General features: G+C 47.3%; 1 protein-coding gene across 3 annotated transcripts in view; it reads right to left on the bottom strand.

The window, feature by feature from the left end:
- The window catches only part of LOC142564711 (uncharacterized), a 117,319-nt gene extending 103,806 nt beyond the window's left edge, over positions 1 to 13,513 (bottom strand). For 2 of the 3 annotated variants that reach the window (XM_075675862.1, XM_075675856.1), the window contains exon 1: positions 13,217 to 13,487. In XM_075675862.1, the coding sequence (XP_075531977.1) occupies positions 13,217 to 13,472 (256 nt within the window). In that variant the 5' untranslated portion in view covers positions 13,473 to 13,487. Of the gene's footprint in view, positions 1 to 13,216 lie in introns of all 3 variants that reach the window. The other variant, XM_075675849.1, reaches the window with a different exon arrangement.
- Positions 13,514 to 16,516: the final 3,003 nt, after the last annotated feature.

The raw sequence follows: 16,516 nt of genomic DNA, 5'->3' as shown, positions 1-16,516 counted from the left end.
GGGCCAACAACCCTTGGCTGAAACCTAGGCGGGGTCCAGGCCCACCCCACCAAATCGCAGGGCACTGAATAAAGTTATTTGAATGAATGAATGAAGTTTTCGCATATCTCGCAAAACACACGCCACTTTAGTCATGTGATTGCCTCAACGCGTGCCTGTTCGGGATGGGTTTAACACCAAGGTCCTTTAACAGGCTCGCGAGCTGCGCGCGCCACATGGCGGAGCCTGTTGCAGTTGGGCCGCAAGCTCCGGCTCCTGCGGACCTTTTGCGACAGCTGCGGCTCTGACTGCGCGCTGCGATGTTCTCTCCGTATCATGTAGGTGCGGAGTAGTGCACGTGGTGTGCTTTCTATACTTGTGCCGCCTCGAACATAAGTTGCAAAAACAAAAATTGCGTTATCCTGCCGCTTTTCTTTGTGTATGTGCTATTGGGAGGAGTAACGAAACAATGGGTGCCAGTTGTTATTTAACATTTATCCCGCGGCTGCTTATACTGGAGATCTCGCTTCGCATTGGCGCGTGCAAGAGATGGAACCGCGTGTTTATGCGAGAGTCGCAGTTTCGCGTTTACAGCAGAACGAAGGCTGTAGTGCTGCACAGGAGCGGGCTGACTGAAGTGGGGCCGACGGAACGAAGGACGCGTGCTCCGCCAACAAGAGCCGGCCGAGCCTCCAGCAGATGGCGGTCAGCGACGGGCACGAGACGCTATAGAGGAAGCAAGAGCGAACGAGGCAACCGGCTTGTTTGGCGAAAAGACAAGCTGCAGATGGAGGACACAAACCCGTCACCGCCGCCGGCGCGCTACTGGCGGGCGGCACTCCGTATAGCGTCGACTAATGATTTCGCGCGGTGTTCCACACAAAGTTGCTCGAGGCATTTCTTCGCGGTCGATTTTGATCTGTTCAATGATGGCGAACCGTGCGAGTTGAAGCGAATCCACGGTAACCGGTGCAACGCGCTCGAAAAGACGGGGAGAACACAACACGCTCGCTAACTTTCGAGCGTTTAAATTATACTCGTTACAATGCCATGCCAGCTAGGCCGAACGTTAACCCTTGCCAAGCATTTATAGTGCCAGCGCATTGTAAACAACGTAGAACGTCATTTTCTTTCTGTGCACGTTGTTTACTGCAAGCCGGTAATTTTTATTTGTTCTTTCAATGATGCACTAAGACTACTTTAAACAGGCGTCGCTTTGCTTGCCCCCTTCGTCTTCCTTTTTTTCGTTTCTTTAAATTTTTGCGACGGGTTGAAATCCAGCAAGTACGATAGTGTCGTTTTCCTCCAATAAACCGGCTACACGCCTTTCAACGACAGGCGCTCTTCAAATGCCGCGAATGCCCGCCTTCCGATCCCGACCTGTCATAAGCTGCGAAGAAACAATACGCAAAAAAATTTACCTAGATAGCCTTTTTAATGTCATTGAGAGATGTGAGTATATTTACTCTCCGTTGTCATTCAAGGAGGACGATGGTCATCATCATACATATCCGTAACTGTTATGTTTTAACGTGCTCGTAACGCAGCACAACGCGCGCCGCTCATGGTGTTGATTTCCTCGAGATACCGCGATTCTAGACAGCCATTTGAAGTCTTCAAGTTAAACAGCATTTTTCATTCCTTTCACATCACAGGAGTGTGCGAGGGACCGCCTAAGCGGCAATTTTTGTGCGTGTGTGCAATAATGTTCTGCCAAGTTTCTTAACTGCAGGCTGTCGTTTCGCCATTTCACCTTTTTACAGTGAACAGCTGCGCAGATAACCTCAACAGTCACTGCTGCCACAAGAGCGTAATTACCGTCGTAACTTCTGCAGGCAACTTGTAACGACCGACAGGACTACAGCACCGCTTCCAGCCGCGGCGCATGCCTTATAATGTGCCGTTGTGCTACAGCGGGAACAGCTTTCGCGGTGTATTATCGAACCTTGGTGCTGATCCCATTAGCTGGCCATATTAGACTACGCCTCAAGTTCTTACAGCTACGCGAAGCTGCATCGCAAAGAACGATAGAACGAACAGGCGGAGTCAACGAAATTTATTCACTTTCTCCAGGCAATGACACTTACGCGGCAATAGACAGACATTTTTAAACACGATACAGGGTAAAATCAGGAGCACCTATAGAAAACTGGTTACGCAAAAGAGAAGTAAAGACTGACTTGAAATGCATTTTCTATATATATATATATATATATATGTATAGATATATATTTATTACTTAAGTGACGATTCAGCGGTTTCATGTCTCTTGAAAGACTGGGTAGGACATTTATGTCCTGTATGTATGCAGATGTTACGACTGCATCGCAATCGAAGCGCGCCGCTTTCACACATGGGGTCCAATGTGCTTCAATTCCCACGATATTCGCTTCAACCTGTCTGCGCTGCCGTTTGCCGATATCAATGCAAGCGACCACATGAACCTCCGGTATATTGGAGCATACGTGGCCGAAAACAGGAACATCTTTCTTTCTAAAAGAACTGACGGGAAATAGAGATAGACGGAGAAAGAAGAAAAAGAAAGAAAGGAAGGCATGCAGCAACGAGGCTATGATCTCGTAAGCCCACGCTCACTTTTTCATTTGCAGTCCTTTTGGTTGGTCAGCGTTCGGGCATGCCTGAAATTAGTTTACCCACTACACGCAATATAAATCTTGATTAATGTCTTGAGAAAAGAAAATGAACTCAATATCTCCATTTAATTGCGAATGGTGTTTTCTTTCCGTCAATGAATTGGGGCAGTAAAGGGGTTGGAAGGGGTCGAGGACAATATTTTTTTTCTCCTCACTTCGGAAAACAACAACAACAACAAAAAAAAAGACAAGAAACATCCGCCGTGGTTGCTCAGTGGCTATGGTTTTGGGCTGCTGAGCAAGAGGACGCAGGATCAAATCCTGGCCACGGCGGCCGCATTTCGATGGGGGCTAGTCCTCCACTACGGAGTCCTCCACTACGGAGTCCTCCACTACGGCGTGCCTCATAATTTGAAAGTGGTTTTGGCACGTAAAACCTCATAATTAAATTTAAAAAAATTACTTCAGAACAGAAATTGCACGGGAACTCCCTTCCTGGTACATTTCTACAGAGATGCTAGAATCCTCATCAGTGAAATTTTGTGGCTACAATATAAAAAAAAGGAAAGAAAAGATAAAGATAGGTTTAGAGCAGATTTAACTTGAAATATGGGCATGCCTGAGGTGTGTGGATCGCTTTCGATTCGCCTTATTTTATGCGCTTAGTGACAACTTTGGGACATAATCGAAGCAACTAGGACGTATACTGAGCATACCCCAACCACAAAAGATGCAAAAGGACACACGGATGAGTGGCACTTGATGCTGTCATTTAATATAGTTCTCGAAGATAGCAAAATTAATGAGGCGGTTGCCTCGATATTAGCAACAATGTACAAGACAGATTTGTAAAGGTTAGACAGCGTGCCTGGCAACGCATTTGAACTGAACATGGGAATGCAGGGATGTTAAACAACAGACGAACATACGGTTCGCTACCCTACTGCTGGAAAGAAGGATGGAAGGGCATGGGGGGAGGGCAGGGTAAACGACAGAAGACGCAAGGGAAGATTTTTCTTTTACTCGATCCGCAAGAGACTTCTCCAGTGTAAGTCGCGACTCAAGTCCCTTATTGATTATTTTAATACCCTTTCTCGAGCCGTGTAGCAGGTTCGGTTGTGCTGGCTCATGCTGACTTCGCTGCGTTCCTTGAAATAAATTATTTCTGTGGTTTGGGTGGTTTTAGGCATTTACATAGCCGTGGCACCAACGAACTAAAGAGCCACTTTGTTTTTAGCATTATGTGCTCACTGATATGGATCAAGCTATGCAAACAAACGACCTTCTTGAACTCTTTTCCTCAAGAATGAAACGCGTGTCACTAGCAGAACACATGCAGGGGATTGTTTCCGTAAAGTAGCTGCGAGAGATCTTAACTTAAAATCCGTGTACGCGACGAAAACATAGGAATGTATTTATTGAGAAGTAGAGAGGTTCACTTCTCTAACAGGAGCCGGCTACCCTAGATCTTCTAAGATATCGTAGAAGAAAAAAAGAAAGAAAATCGTTTGTGCTGCAAAATATAGAAAACCTTGATGAAAAGCCGCTTATCTTATAAAGTCAAATTTGGTTCGCTGCAGTGAGTACGTGAAGAAACTGCATTTCCTTTTTCAAGATTCAGCGAGTTTACGCACGTTACCTGCGTTTAACGGAATATGGAGCAACGTAAGTACCGTTGCTTACTCAAAATTCAAAAAGTAATATCTTGTAGTGGAAAGAGAAAGAAAGAAGGTTCCCGTAAACTTCTCGAGAAAAACAAAAAGGGGGAGGGGGCAGTAAGTTACAAGACAATGTCGGCGACATTTAGGAATGTTGGCAGAGCAATTAGGACTTGCCGGTAAAAACACATATTTACAGTAAAAAATGCTAACACTGACTTAACGTAGTGCTTGTATAGGGGCTGCTACAAACTAAGGTATTCTGATATTTCTGCAGTAATTGACCTAGGTAATATCGAAAATTAAAAGAAGTTCTTTTTTCCTTAAAAGAGTACGATTCTGAACATTTCAGTTTAATTGACGGAATGACAATCGTCAATGATGAAGAGGAGGAAAAAGAGAGGGAAAGACAGATAGGTTGACCACTGCAATGACTGGTTTTCCAGCCTGTGCTGGGGCAAACGGGCAAAACGAATTAATGAAGACAGAACGAGAAACGAAATAAAATAAAAAGAAGCTAATCGCCAAGATCATTTGAGCTCGAGACACACTGAGTATGACATCTGTCGTATAGTAATACTTAGCTGTACTTACAAATGGTTAGAAACAAGTAGCTTAGGTCTTCGAGAAATGTTCGCATTGGTGCCAAGTCTTACCGCCTTAAAAAAGTCAGCACATTGAGTGTGACACTACGCAGGCAAGTATGCGACTGTTAGTTTCCTTGTAGCAGATCATAAAGGAACCGTATGTGATAATCTTAGCAGCAACCTCAGGGAGTAACGAATGCAAATTCAGCAACCCTAGATGAACCCAGTCCACGAGCTCCGATCGTAAGGCCCCTGTGAACGTCATGTAGATATATGTAAGAAGCGAACACCTGCACTATGCCACCGCATCTTCGAGTCCCGTTCTCTTACCTTGTTGGCCGGCATAGCTCCATGCATTCGATAGCTAAAATACCACACATTACGCTAGAACAGCATGTTTCCATAAAGGACACGCTCAAAACAAGCATCCCAACCATAAATTAAGCATTGCATACCCACTCAGCCGTTGTAGTGGTGGTTTGGCAACAGCTTCGCCGGACATCCACTCTCGCAGGGCCGGAATGGCGAGTCAATCTTTTCATATACATTATTTCTTTATAGCGATTACCGAGGCGAAGTTGGAACGCAGGCGAGAGGATGAATGGGGTTTTACGCGCCAAAAGAACGCCGGCGATGCACGGACAAGGAACGCGCGGATAACACAGGCTTCCGAGAGCGAGGGAGACGTGGCGTCGCGGCGATGAGCCCTGCCCTCACGCAACACCTGGCGCGCCAACAGCTGTTCCCTTTCGCCCGCTCTGCTCCGTCGAGGCGTGCACGTGACGTGGTGTCACAGCCAATGGGAATTCAGGGGCCGTTTCGCTGCTACAGACGCCGGCTTTTTCACTCAATGGGCCATTTGATGATTTGATGACGCTTTCGCATCAAATCGCACATCTTGGGCGGTGCTCTTGGCAGCGTCGAATAACGTATCTGCAAGGTCCGACCGCTCCGTATGTTTTAACGCTCTCGCGTATATACCACGGCAAGCTTCGCAATTTCTGCTGGCGCCAGGCGTGCACCAAGAAGCTTCAGTAGCACCAACCGCACAAGACGCGTTCCAGTTGCAATCTGTTTATGCAACGAGTAGAGATCACTTGTCTGGCATGGGTAATCATTTCCCTAAATCCAGCGTCATTTAGAAACGAGCGCGTATTTTCACAGCCGCAGTTTTCAAGTTGGTTCAACACTCTTGGATCGAAGCCTCGCTGGGGATATGGTGACACTGTTCAGACATAATAAGACAATGACAAAGGAAAACATAGAAAATACAAGAACTAGCTGGGCTCGCACAAATGAAAAGGCTGCAGCACGCGTGACTCGCATGAAACCTATCAATCTCAATGTGGCAGGTGAACGTAGCAATGCACACGGAGAAAGAAAACAGTTAGCCCCGATTTTGTGATCCTGATGGCGGTATAGAGTGTTAGTCTTTGTATTGTACTCGATCCAGATACGCCCGCCATGTTTGCAGATTTTATTTCTTCAGGAAATAAGTGGAGCGTTACAATTTCATCAATACGCAGTAATCCGCTCTAAGCCGCTCAATTCACGGTTACTGCAATGGCGATTACTTAAACTTTACGTATGTCACAACTGTTTAGCTACTTGCCCGTTATTTGTGGTATTTTCGGCAGATGCAAGCGTATACTTGCGCGGCTCTGTGGGTAATTTTTCTTTTATTTAACTACCCGCCGTGGTTGCTCAGTGGCTATGGTGTTGGGCTGCTGAGCACGAGGTCGCGGGATCGAATCCCGGCCACGGCGGCCGCATTTCGATGGGGGCGAAATGCGAAAACGCCCGTGTGCTTAGATTTAGGTGCACGTTAAAGAACCCCAGGTGGTCAAAATTTCCGGAGTCCTCCACTACGGCGTGCCTCATCATCAGAAAGTGGTTTTGGCACGTAAAACCCCAAATATTATTATTATTTTATTTAACGCCCACATTTTCTTCGTGTCGAAAGAACGTGCCATCTATACAAAAGATAGCGCAGCCCATGGTGACTGCAACCGCGGTGCGCTTGCTGTCTTGTGTCATAGCTATATAGCTGTTGAGAATGGCTAGCCCTGGTACTGCAGGAAGTATAGAAGTTGAGACCTCCATACTTTAAAGCAGGCCAGTGCTTGCGTCAGTACTGCCTCCGCAAGGTCTTATGCCTGCTCTGGTGACGGACGCAGTGGGACACAATTCATTTTCCCCCTTATTTTTATTTTTTTGCACAGACAGCAGTTATGTGGAGTCTTTGTCAAACGTATTATGCCAGGTTGCGCGTAACGAAAGCTACTGCTAGTGGCCTTGGTAGGACAACTGTGGCATTGTCACCGCTCCAAAACATTGAAGTATACGACGGCTAGCGCCAGAAGGAACTTTATTGCAAAGGCGGGAGGTTCCAAACAATGAGGATGCGACAGAAGACCGAAATGGATTGAATAATAAATTTTAAAAGACCGGGTGCATTTCGTGTACACTGAACAAGGCAGATTTTAATTGGAACACGCTGAACGAGCACGCTCTTCATATTAGGTTTTATTCGAAACCAAAGATGTTCTACGAGCCTATATAGTGACTCAACAGTAGTGCTGAGCCCTCCACCAGCAACTGAAAAACAGTTACCGGAAACACGATCGCATAATGCCAGTGATTGAAGTAATTCACATAACGTTTCGTGCTGTAAATAGCTACAAGCCATTTCTTCCCCCAACACCAGTTTTCACAAAGTGTCACGAGTGCATCCTGCTTGTAAAATCATGCTGTGGCCGGTGGGTACGTCGCTGCCTCGCCGATGTATTTCGGCAGCCGCCGTAACTTTCCTCTCGCTATGCTTGTCAATCCACTTTTCTTTCTTTCTTTCTTTGCCACTTCACCTAGCATTGTGTAATTTCTACCCGGAACGGGCCATCTACGCCGAGGCTGGACCGAACTGCTGCCTATTGTACCGACCTTGCAAAGGGGAGCGCGAACAGCTAGAGACACCGCGAAGTGCGTGCGCTTGATAGGCGGCCAAGGAGAAATAAATGCACCCGCGGCAATGCGCGCAGCAAAAAAGTGCGGCCTCACAATCTCCACAGAGGCGCTCGCCGCTGCAAGTGTGAAATCAGGCCCTCCTCATGCCTCGTCGCTCTTCCGGTGCAATGAATCGAAACATGCCGCCGACACATGCAGAGGGCAGTTTTGATTGATCACCGCGAGCTGCCGCGAATGCGCGAACAGCCATCCGCCGCCGCACAACCGCCTAAACGGCTTAGAGCTGCGACTCGAATAGCTTGCGGCCGCGTACGCAGCAGCGGGGGCGAGGAGGCGAAATAGCAGACGGCTGGCTGGCACTTTGACTTTTTCTGGCACTATGTAGCTATCTCTTTAGCGCGAAACAAGACCTTCTCCACAAAGTATACAAGTGCACGGCCAGCCCGCCGTGTGATTCCCGCAGCCGTACGTGGCAGGGACGCGCGTCTGCTGATTGCCCTATTGCGCTCCACGAGGGTCGCTCCGTTCGCCGCGCCGCTACATGCACGGCGGTGCAAAGGCACGCGCAGTCCGAGACAGCTTTGCTGTCCCCCTCGTTCGACCAGCGCATTGCGTGCAGCCTGATTAGATAAAGCTAAGCGCAGTGCTTTGTTCGCGTAACCCCACTTCCCCGTCAACAGTTCCAAGAAAACATGTTCATTTGTTATGACTAATCGACAAGACGGTTGCCTCTATAATAGCAGCTGGAGTCTGAAGAGCACGACTTCGCAGCTATATGTATATGCTTCAACTTCTGTTCCGCTTGAAACAGAATTGTGGAGGTTTTCACCCCACAGTATTCGAAGTGTATTAGGCGCACATACACGACGGATTTCGTCAGTCCTTGCGCATTTGTTTGTTAGAAGAAACAGGCTCTCTAAAGCCTGTTTTGAAGAATTCTCCCACTCTAGCGACAAATTTTGCATTAATGGAAGGAACTGCGATACGCAAGTCGTTAAGCGTCTTCCTTGTACCTACTCTGCTGCTGAGTCGATTTAAGCCCCGAAGACCGTTGCCAATGCGTGTCGCAGTGACTTATCCGTAACAAGTGCTAACTCAATGAACTGACGTTAAATAACATTCGCGTTACTATATAATTGCTCAAATGCTAGGATGGAAATCACTGTACTTTCTGTGTGCAGCGGCGCCTGTTGACTCATACCCAGGAATTTTGGACATTGCCCCTGCGGCCATCTGTCGAACTTCACCGCAATGCGCCAGCGTAGCTCAGTGGCCAGCAATTTTAACAGTGATGCTTCAATAGTCCACCCGTATTTCAGCAACCCACCCGTTAGCAACATGGACGTGGTACGCCCTTTAATAACATGTGTATTTACGGAACTTAGTCGTAACTTTCCTGTTGCGTTATAGCAGTGTTTTAATCCTGATCAAACTATACCGCAGCAAATACATTACGACTGAGTGCCGTAAATACGCACGTTAATAAAAGTATGTACCCTTTCAACGTTGATAATAGAAAGTTGTAGAAGTTCGGGCGGCCTTCTGAAATATCATTATTTTTGCACTGAGGCGAAGTTCGGCAGATGGCCGCAGGGGCAATGTGGAATATTCCTGGACACGAAGGAGCTAAATGCGACATATTATTGCAGTTATCACGTTAGCAAGGAATAAAAGCATGTCTGGCGCTCGTTGGTCATATATGGACCTTCCGCCATGAAACACAGCATTATCTATCTATCTATCTATCTATCTATCTATCTATCTATCTATCTATCTATCTATCTATCTATCTATCTATCTATCTATCTATCTATCTATCTATCTATCTATCTATCTAAGAAATAAAACGCGTTAAAATTGACCAGGTACAGATAGTAACTCATTCATTCTGCCTTTTAATGAACGATAGCAACCAAGACCGGTGCTCGAACAGTTTGATGAACATAATTGATGCGGTTCAGTGTGAGAGTATGCGTGCGTGTTTGTTTATTATAAACGTATACGTTTTTTTTTTTTTCAGGCTGAAAACAAGAACAAGAGCTCTTGTGAGCCTGCATTGTCTTATGGTGGTGCCTCTTCTATAGAGGCGAGCTCTTTCAAGATACGGTTATATCTCCAGGCAGCATTCATGAATCGGAAAATGCAACTCGCACATCGACCACAAGAGCGCAGAAAGTCTGAATGAGGGACATCGCACGACGTATTCAGCGAGGCGTCTCTTTCTTCTTATGTTGACCAATCATGTAGAATGCATGCAAGGCGTGCAGATTTGCTAAGCAAAGGCTCCCAGTAGATAGTGCACATGAACATTTAAGCTAGTAAAGGGATGCTATACAGTATTCTCGCGGTCTACGAACCGCGTATTTCGCGCTTGGCTGAAACAAGGCGCTGCATTCCAGACAACGAGAACGCTACCATTGCGACGATGCTCCTATACGACCTATTATATCGTCCGACTTTCTTGTTAAATCGAGGGCTAATTTTACTAATCGCCTGAGGCGGATAGCGCAATGAGATCTATTCTGGGCTATTCAGAAAAGTGGTCGTTAATTTGCAAGTGAAACAACAAGGAGTTAGTAAATTCTGCTAATTAACTTTCAAATAAGTTACTTAAGGAAACATGCAGTTTTGGAACTGAGGCTAGCCAGCTTTTTTAGACTGATTCCTTTACAGGGCTCCTCTGACTAGCAAGCCTCTCCAGATAGCCGTCCTCTAAATTGTGCCGACACACAATGACGTTTCGCGCCAATTTCCCACAAAGCTTTCCTTGCGCATTGCAGCCCAATACTTCATGGAACACTAGTTTTGTATTTTGTCGCACGTTTCGGGACAGATAATTTAAATTGTACTAGTTTCAGGGTCCCTTACAAATGTACTGCATGACTGAGAACTGGCCGTCCGTAGTTACGCACATAAATGTATTCCTTAAATAGCTATAACAACATTTGGCACAGATTTGCCCAATATTTAATTGCCCACTGCGATTTGCCCAGCGAATAATACCTGCATCTTCAAACAACCCAGTTGAGCAGGCGCAACTCCGTTAATACCGCAGGCAATTAAAATTACATCGGCCGACATTGTTAGCAACAACGAAACTTACGCAGAACAGAGTACCCCGTCGGCTTTCACCCCACAGCGTCTCAATCATGTTTGGTTTAGAAGACACTCTTGCTCCAGGAGGCCAGCGTAAATTCACATTACGCAATAAAGCAGTACGCGTATAGCATACTACGGCGCAACGCTGCTCTTACGAGGTAACAAAGAAATGCACACATTGGAAGTAAAGTTCACTGAAGGCTGTGCACTGAAGGCTGTGAAATTATACAAGTCAACGAAGTTTTTTGAAATGAAAGGGCGCTGCGGGGCTCTCCGTTCTCTCCTAATGCGTGCACATTCCGCACAAGTCCCCCTAACCTCAAAAGCACCGCATAACCAAAGGGTATTTACCCTCCATCACCAATTACAAGTCCGCTCTAATATGCTTTGTTTAGCCAGCGCCGCCGCATCACGCTGAATGCATGGTGGATGTGCCTGCGTGTGTGGAATTCCACTCGAGATTTTGACGAGGGGTAACCGGCCCTCGAGGACAGGTGCAAAATGCACTGCCCCAGTTGCCGGTTTGAAGGAACGGTAATTTAGATTTCTTTCTTTTTTTTTTCGACTCGTCTCGCCTCCAGACGAGGTTCGGCGAAAGTCGAAACGCGGCCCGCTTGCGACAGCGGCGCGCGCCGGACGCGGAAGAGCGAGCGCGCGCGTGTCGAAGGGCGCATGCGTGCGAGTGACCTTTGGATAGGGCGCGAGAGCGGAAGGCGGTGCGTGCGAGCGGGCTCCTCAGGTGCTGCTGCGTGCGCGCCGCTGGTGGCGTCACGGCCTGCGAGAGAGCACGTGGGCCTCGCCGGCATTCGACTCGCGCATGTGTCTGGCTCTGGAGCCGGCGGGGATGACAAAACAGAAATGCCATGTCGCGAGAACGGCGTCAGCAGCGGGCAGTGTTAATTGAAAAATGTGGTTCCAACAAAGCAAAGCATAAGAGAGAGAGAGAGAGACGAGGAAACGTGAAAAGTAATAAATTAAGTTAAACAAAATACAAAAATGAGCAAAAGAAATAGGGGAGTGGGGGTGGGGGGTGGAGTGCGGGGGTTCGGCGCAGGTTGTTAAATTTCTGGAATGATTTGTTCGGTTAAGGGACCTATGGCAGGTACAGGATGAACGATTCATTTTTGTTTTTGGGGTTTATGCTAAAGTAAAAGAATGTAAAGGACATTCCGCTTGCTCTTTGCGTTCATTCTACTTGCCGTGAAATTGGCATTGAATGAAGCGCTCCTTACAGTTGGAACAAACGAATACCGTAAACTGACTGCGTAGATCGCATTGCATTAAATATTTAAAAACAAAAATTGTGATGCCATTGTGGGCCTAAGCGTGGCATTTTAAGAATTCGGGCGCAGCTTCTGCTGTCTGTACTACGTAAAATTAGCAACACTGCGGCTACAACCTGCTGCACACAAGTGTGCTGTATGTCGTCTATTTGTAACTTGGTGTTTTGCCACAAAACGAAGGCGATAATATTTAAGTCACTAACTATTTTTAATGAAATTCCCCTTTACAATCAGCCACTTATATATATGCATATGACCGGTGAACACTAGCGAAGAGTTACTTCCGGTGTTGGTTCCACGTATGCAACTTGTGCTCGACTGGGAATTTCTCGTGAAAAAAATATTTGCGCTACAACAGACAGCTGCGAACAGACATTGCGACAGTTGATACATGGATCGGGCGGTTGAGATAAGCTTAAAACTATTTAGGGAGGCGCTTTTGATTTTATTCAGTTATTCCTGAATCACGTATCAGAGAAAATCAGTTCAACATAATGAATATGCTGAAGTGATTTTCGGCTGATACATGTAGATAAAATGGTATTGGCAGTCAGGCAAGGTATCATGTTCAGCCAGATCACATGCGACGAAGTTGTTCGCGCCAAAACGATCCTCCACGTGTACAATATGTGTCAGCGCGTATACGTGGATTCCACTGGCACGGTAGGAGCATTGGCAGTGCCTCAACTGCGTACAAAGGAGGCTGCGCAGCAGGTGCTTAATGAGTTTAGGTGATGCTATCGCGGATAAGAAGGTATGATCGGTACTTTGGCGTTGGTACCCTTGATTCCCGCAGCAAAGTAACCAGGTGAGAGTAAGAACGGCAGTCGGCTCGTTTAATGCAAGCGTGGAGGAGCTCACAACGAAGAGCGCGCTTGGGATCAGGCTTTTCTAACGGCGCGGATGGAGGCCACGTGCTCCGCGACTGTATGCGGTGAGGAAGAAGGAAGTGAGGGGTGCTCTGGCGGCGCGCGCCATGCAAGCATCACCGAAAGGGGTGAAAGGTGGAGACAGCATGCAAGCAGTGTGCCTCTTGCGCAGGACCAACGCACCCGTGGCAAGGCGGCTCACGTCACGTGGCAAGCAGAAGCATGGGGTGGGGGTAGTCTCCCGGCGCAGAGCAGATCGCGCGCGCCGCCGGTAGACCGCTGCCCCGGCCGGCGGGTGCTGCAGGCTGCCGCGATTCAGGCAAAAACGGGGCTGCTGTTGCGGCGGTGCCATATTCACCTCTCTGTCCGGCGGTTGCGGGCGCCACGTCCGCCCAGTGAACGTGACAGTGGGCATCTGCGCATGGACCAACATGCCCATTGTAACGGTCACAAGGCGGCCAGGACACACAGTGGCGACGAGTCGGCGTTGGGTGCTCCGAGCGTGGGTGCATGCGCGCATGCGTGGCCGCTGCCTCGGGTCGTGATCGTCCCCGCCCCGGCGGCGCGTGTCGTTAAATAGCCGCGGCACGCATGCGCCCTGGCGACGGCAGCTGCGCTCGGAGCCCCGGCTAATTTTCCGGCCCACGGGACGCGTCCGCTGCGTGGCGCTCGGGGCCGACGAACCGCGAACCGCAGGCGGAGCCTCCGGCGCGAGCCGGCCACGTGCGCGCCGCGTCGCGCCGCCGGCGCCCGCCGCGCGCGCGCAATTCTAACGAGCGCTGGGGGGTCGAAGCCGGGCGCCCGTGACCTGCGGCCGAGGGGGGCAGCCCGCCGGCAAACAGCCGCAGCCCCGTGGTCTGCCTCTTGCCCCTTTTACACCGGGCGCTTCTCACCTTTGTAACGAAGCATCGGCATCCTTTCCATTTCACGCATGATCTCATTCCGGTCGCACACATCCACATTCGTCGTGTATATACAATGTCTACGGGTATAAATGTACTTAATTTCTATCGGTGGGGACATGGAACGCTAAACGGAGCCCACCTCCTCTTTTTCTTTTCAACTTCTCTCTCCTAAAAGTGTTCAGAAAATATTTTTGATAATCATTCCGTCTATCCGTCTTGTTTTTTTTATGATTATTGTTATTTTCTCTCCCAAGTGCATGCGCTGATGACCGCGTATAACTAGGTGCACTACGCCCACTCAGAAGTGGTATGAATGGCCGCACAGAAGTTATATTTCCTTCGTTCTTGGAATAGGAGAAAGAATTCCCTTACATGTAGTGGGACCATTGGTCAGAAAGTGAAGTTGACAGAACTCTTCAATTGCTATGCCCAGCTTGATCAATTTGACAAGCGGTCAACACGTCCTACACCGGCGTCCCTCAGGCCTCGGCACTTAGCCCCCTTCGTTTCCTAATCTATATTAACGACTCACCTACATGCTTTCCTTCACATGTTCATTTATTTGCTCATGACCGCGTTACTTGCAGATAACTCGTGATAACGGTGTAACAACACTCCATCTCATCGCTATTTCTTACGTGTGTGAAACTTGACAAATGGAACTGAGTATTAAAAATGCAGAGTAATGCGCGTGTCAAGGGTCGCGTCTACTTTGCCATCTAAATAACTTCCCATTAGAGATTGCGTCATCTTGCAAGTATCATGGTATACACATAACAACTTACCTAACTTGGTGCCTCCATATAGCTAGAACACGCGATGTATAATTCTAAGCGCATGCTGGGTTGCATTCGTTCAAGATCACCTTGATCAATTCAGCTAGTACTATACAAACTACCAATTTACTGCAAACTGAAATATGCTGCGTCGTTATGGGGATCCATATTATTCAAATCTGATTGACACACTTGAAGTGACACAATGTAACTATATCCGTTTTATTCTCTCTAATTACAGGTGCAATGGAGCCTAACTACAATGAAATCCAGCCTAACCTTGCATCTCGTTGTAAGATGCTTCGTTTCGGAATTTCTCATAAAATAAATTTTCACTAGTACATGCGCGATGAACTAATCTTTTCTCCTGATTGCATTTCACGGTGACTAGATAATTTTTACAATGTTGTCATCGCGCCATGGACAACTAGTACTTTTCTGTAGTGTTTACCCCGTACGGCAAAACAGTGGAACCGCGTTCCCTGGCCGATTGTAACCACTCAAGATCATCACCAATTTGTGAAATGTTTGACAAACATTGTAAGTGACTTTTGTGTTTATATTGCTTATAACCCACTCTCCGTTATAATGTCTATTTGACCCTGAGGATACTTGTAATAAATAAATAAATAAACAAATAAATAAATTAGGAGATGGTTTAGAAACAAAAGTTATTCAACCCTGGCCACATCCGTTGATGGCACACAAGGCTATTCGTGCACTACTGGTGTTTTTGAATAATACTGGCCTCAGTGAAATATTGTAGTGTTGCTGTGCATCTATACTGCGTGAGTGCAGTGCTCAGTCTCTTCCTCTTTTCCTCTTTATATTCCCCCTTACCCTTACACCCAGTGTAGGGTAGAAAACCGGACACTCGTCTGACTGACCTCCGTACCTTTCCTTTTTTTGCTTTCTCTCTCTCTCTCTCTCTATGGTAAGGTGGGTTTTACTATTTTCATTAAACAGCAGCAAATATTACGGTACCCGGACCATTTCCCTCTACGTTTTTCTCATCATGTCTTTTTCTTTTCCCGCATTTTTTTCGCACGCAGAGGAGGGCTATAAGAACTGCTATTATCATAACATAAGCAGGTTTAACTTGGGAATTCCAACAAAATGTGACACGCAATAAAAAAGGTACAAAACCCGAAGAATATTCGTGAGTGCACTTTTCTCGGAGCTGCCAGTAATTGGCGAATCTCTCGTTAATAGGAGTCCACTCACAAGTCGAGCACGTACAGTAACGATCGTTTTCAACACAATGCTGGGAGCATTGAGGCATCAATTGTCGGAAAGAGATCAACGGCTGAAGTGCATATGACTTATTAGCAGGCGAATTCCTTGCGCTTCTTCGCAGCTGCCACTTCCGAACGTGGCCACATTTGCCGGGACAGAGGCTCATGTACTTTTCTGCGAAGTAAGTACTAAGCTCTCTCGGCGATTTCCCGCGGACGCCGCACATTGGGCTTATAACAAAATTGTTTGGTTGCAGTCAGACTCTATCTTAATGCACCTTGTCGTCTACCTGCCCCCTAACCATAATAGCCAGTCCTCGGCCGCGTATACCTTTTTTTTCTTTTTTTTTTTTCTGAACATGCAACGACACTTTGTCTCTCTTCCGAACGCTTGGGTGGCAATAACTTATCGCTTCCTACCGCATGTTTTGTTTTCTGTGTTTGTCTTGGTCAATGAATTAATACAACAAGCAAGCAAGCAAGCACAAGAACGATTTCTCGTCGCTGATACGTGCGCCGTTCCGGCAGGTCCGAAATGTTTCCGGGTGATTCGGGAGTTTTGTGCAC

Source organism: Dermacentor variabilis, chromosome 1 (genome assembly GCF_050947875.1).
Source record: "Dermacentor variabilis isolate Ectoservices chromosome 1, ASM5094787v1, whole genome shotgun sequence".
In the NCBI taxonomy this organism is placed as follows: Eukaryota; Metazoa; Arthropoda; class Arachnida; order Ixodida; family Ixodidae; genus Dermacentor; species Dermacentor variabilis.
Note: the sequence above shows the minus strand (reverse complement) of the source record. Positions and strands in the feature narration are given on the sequence as shown.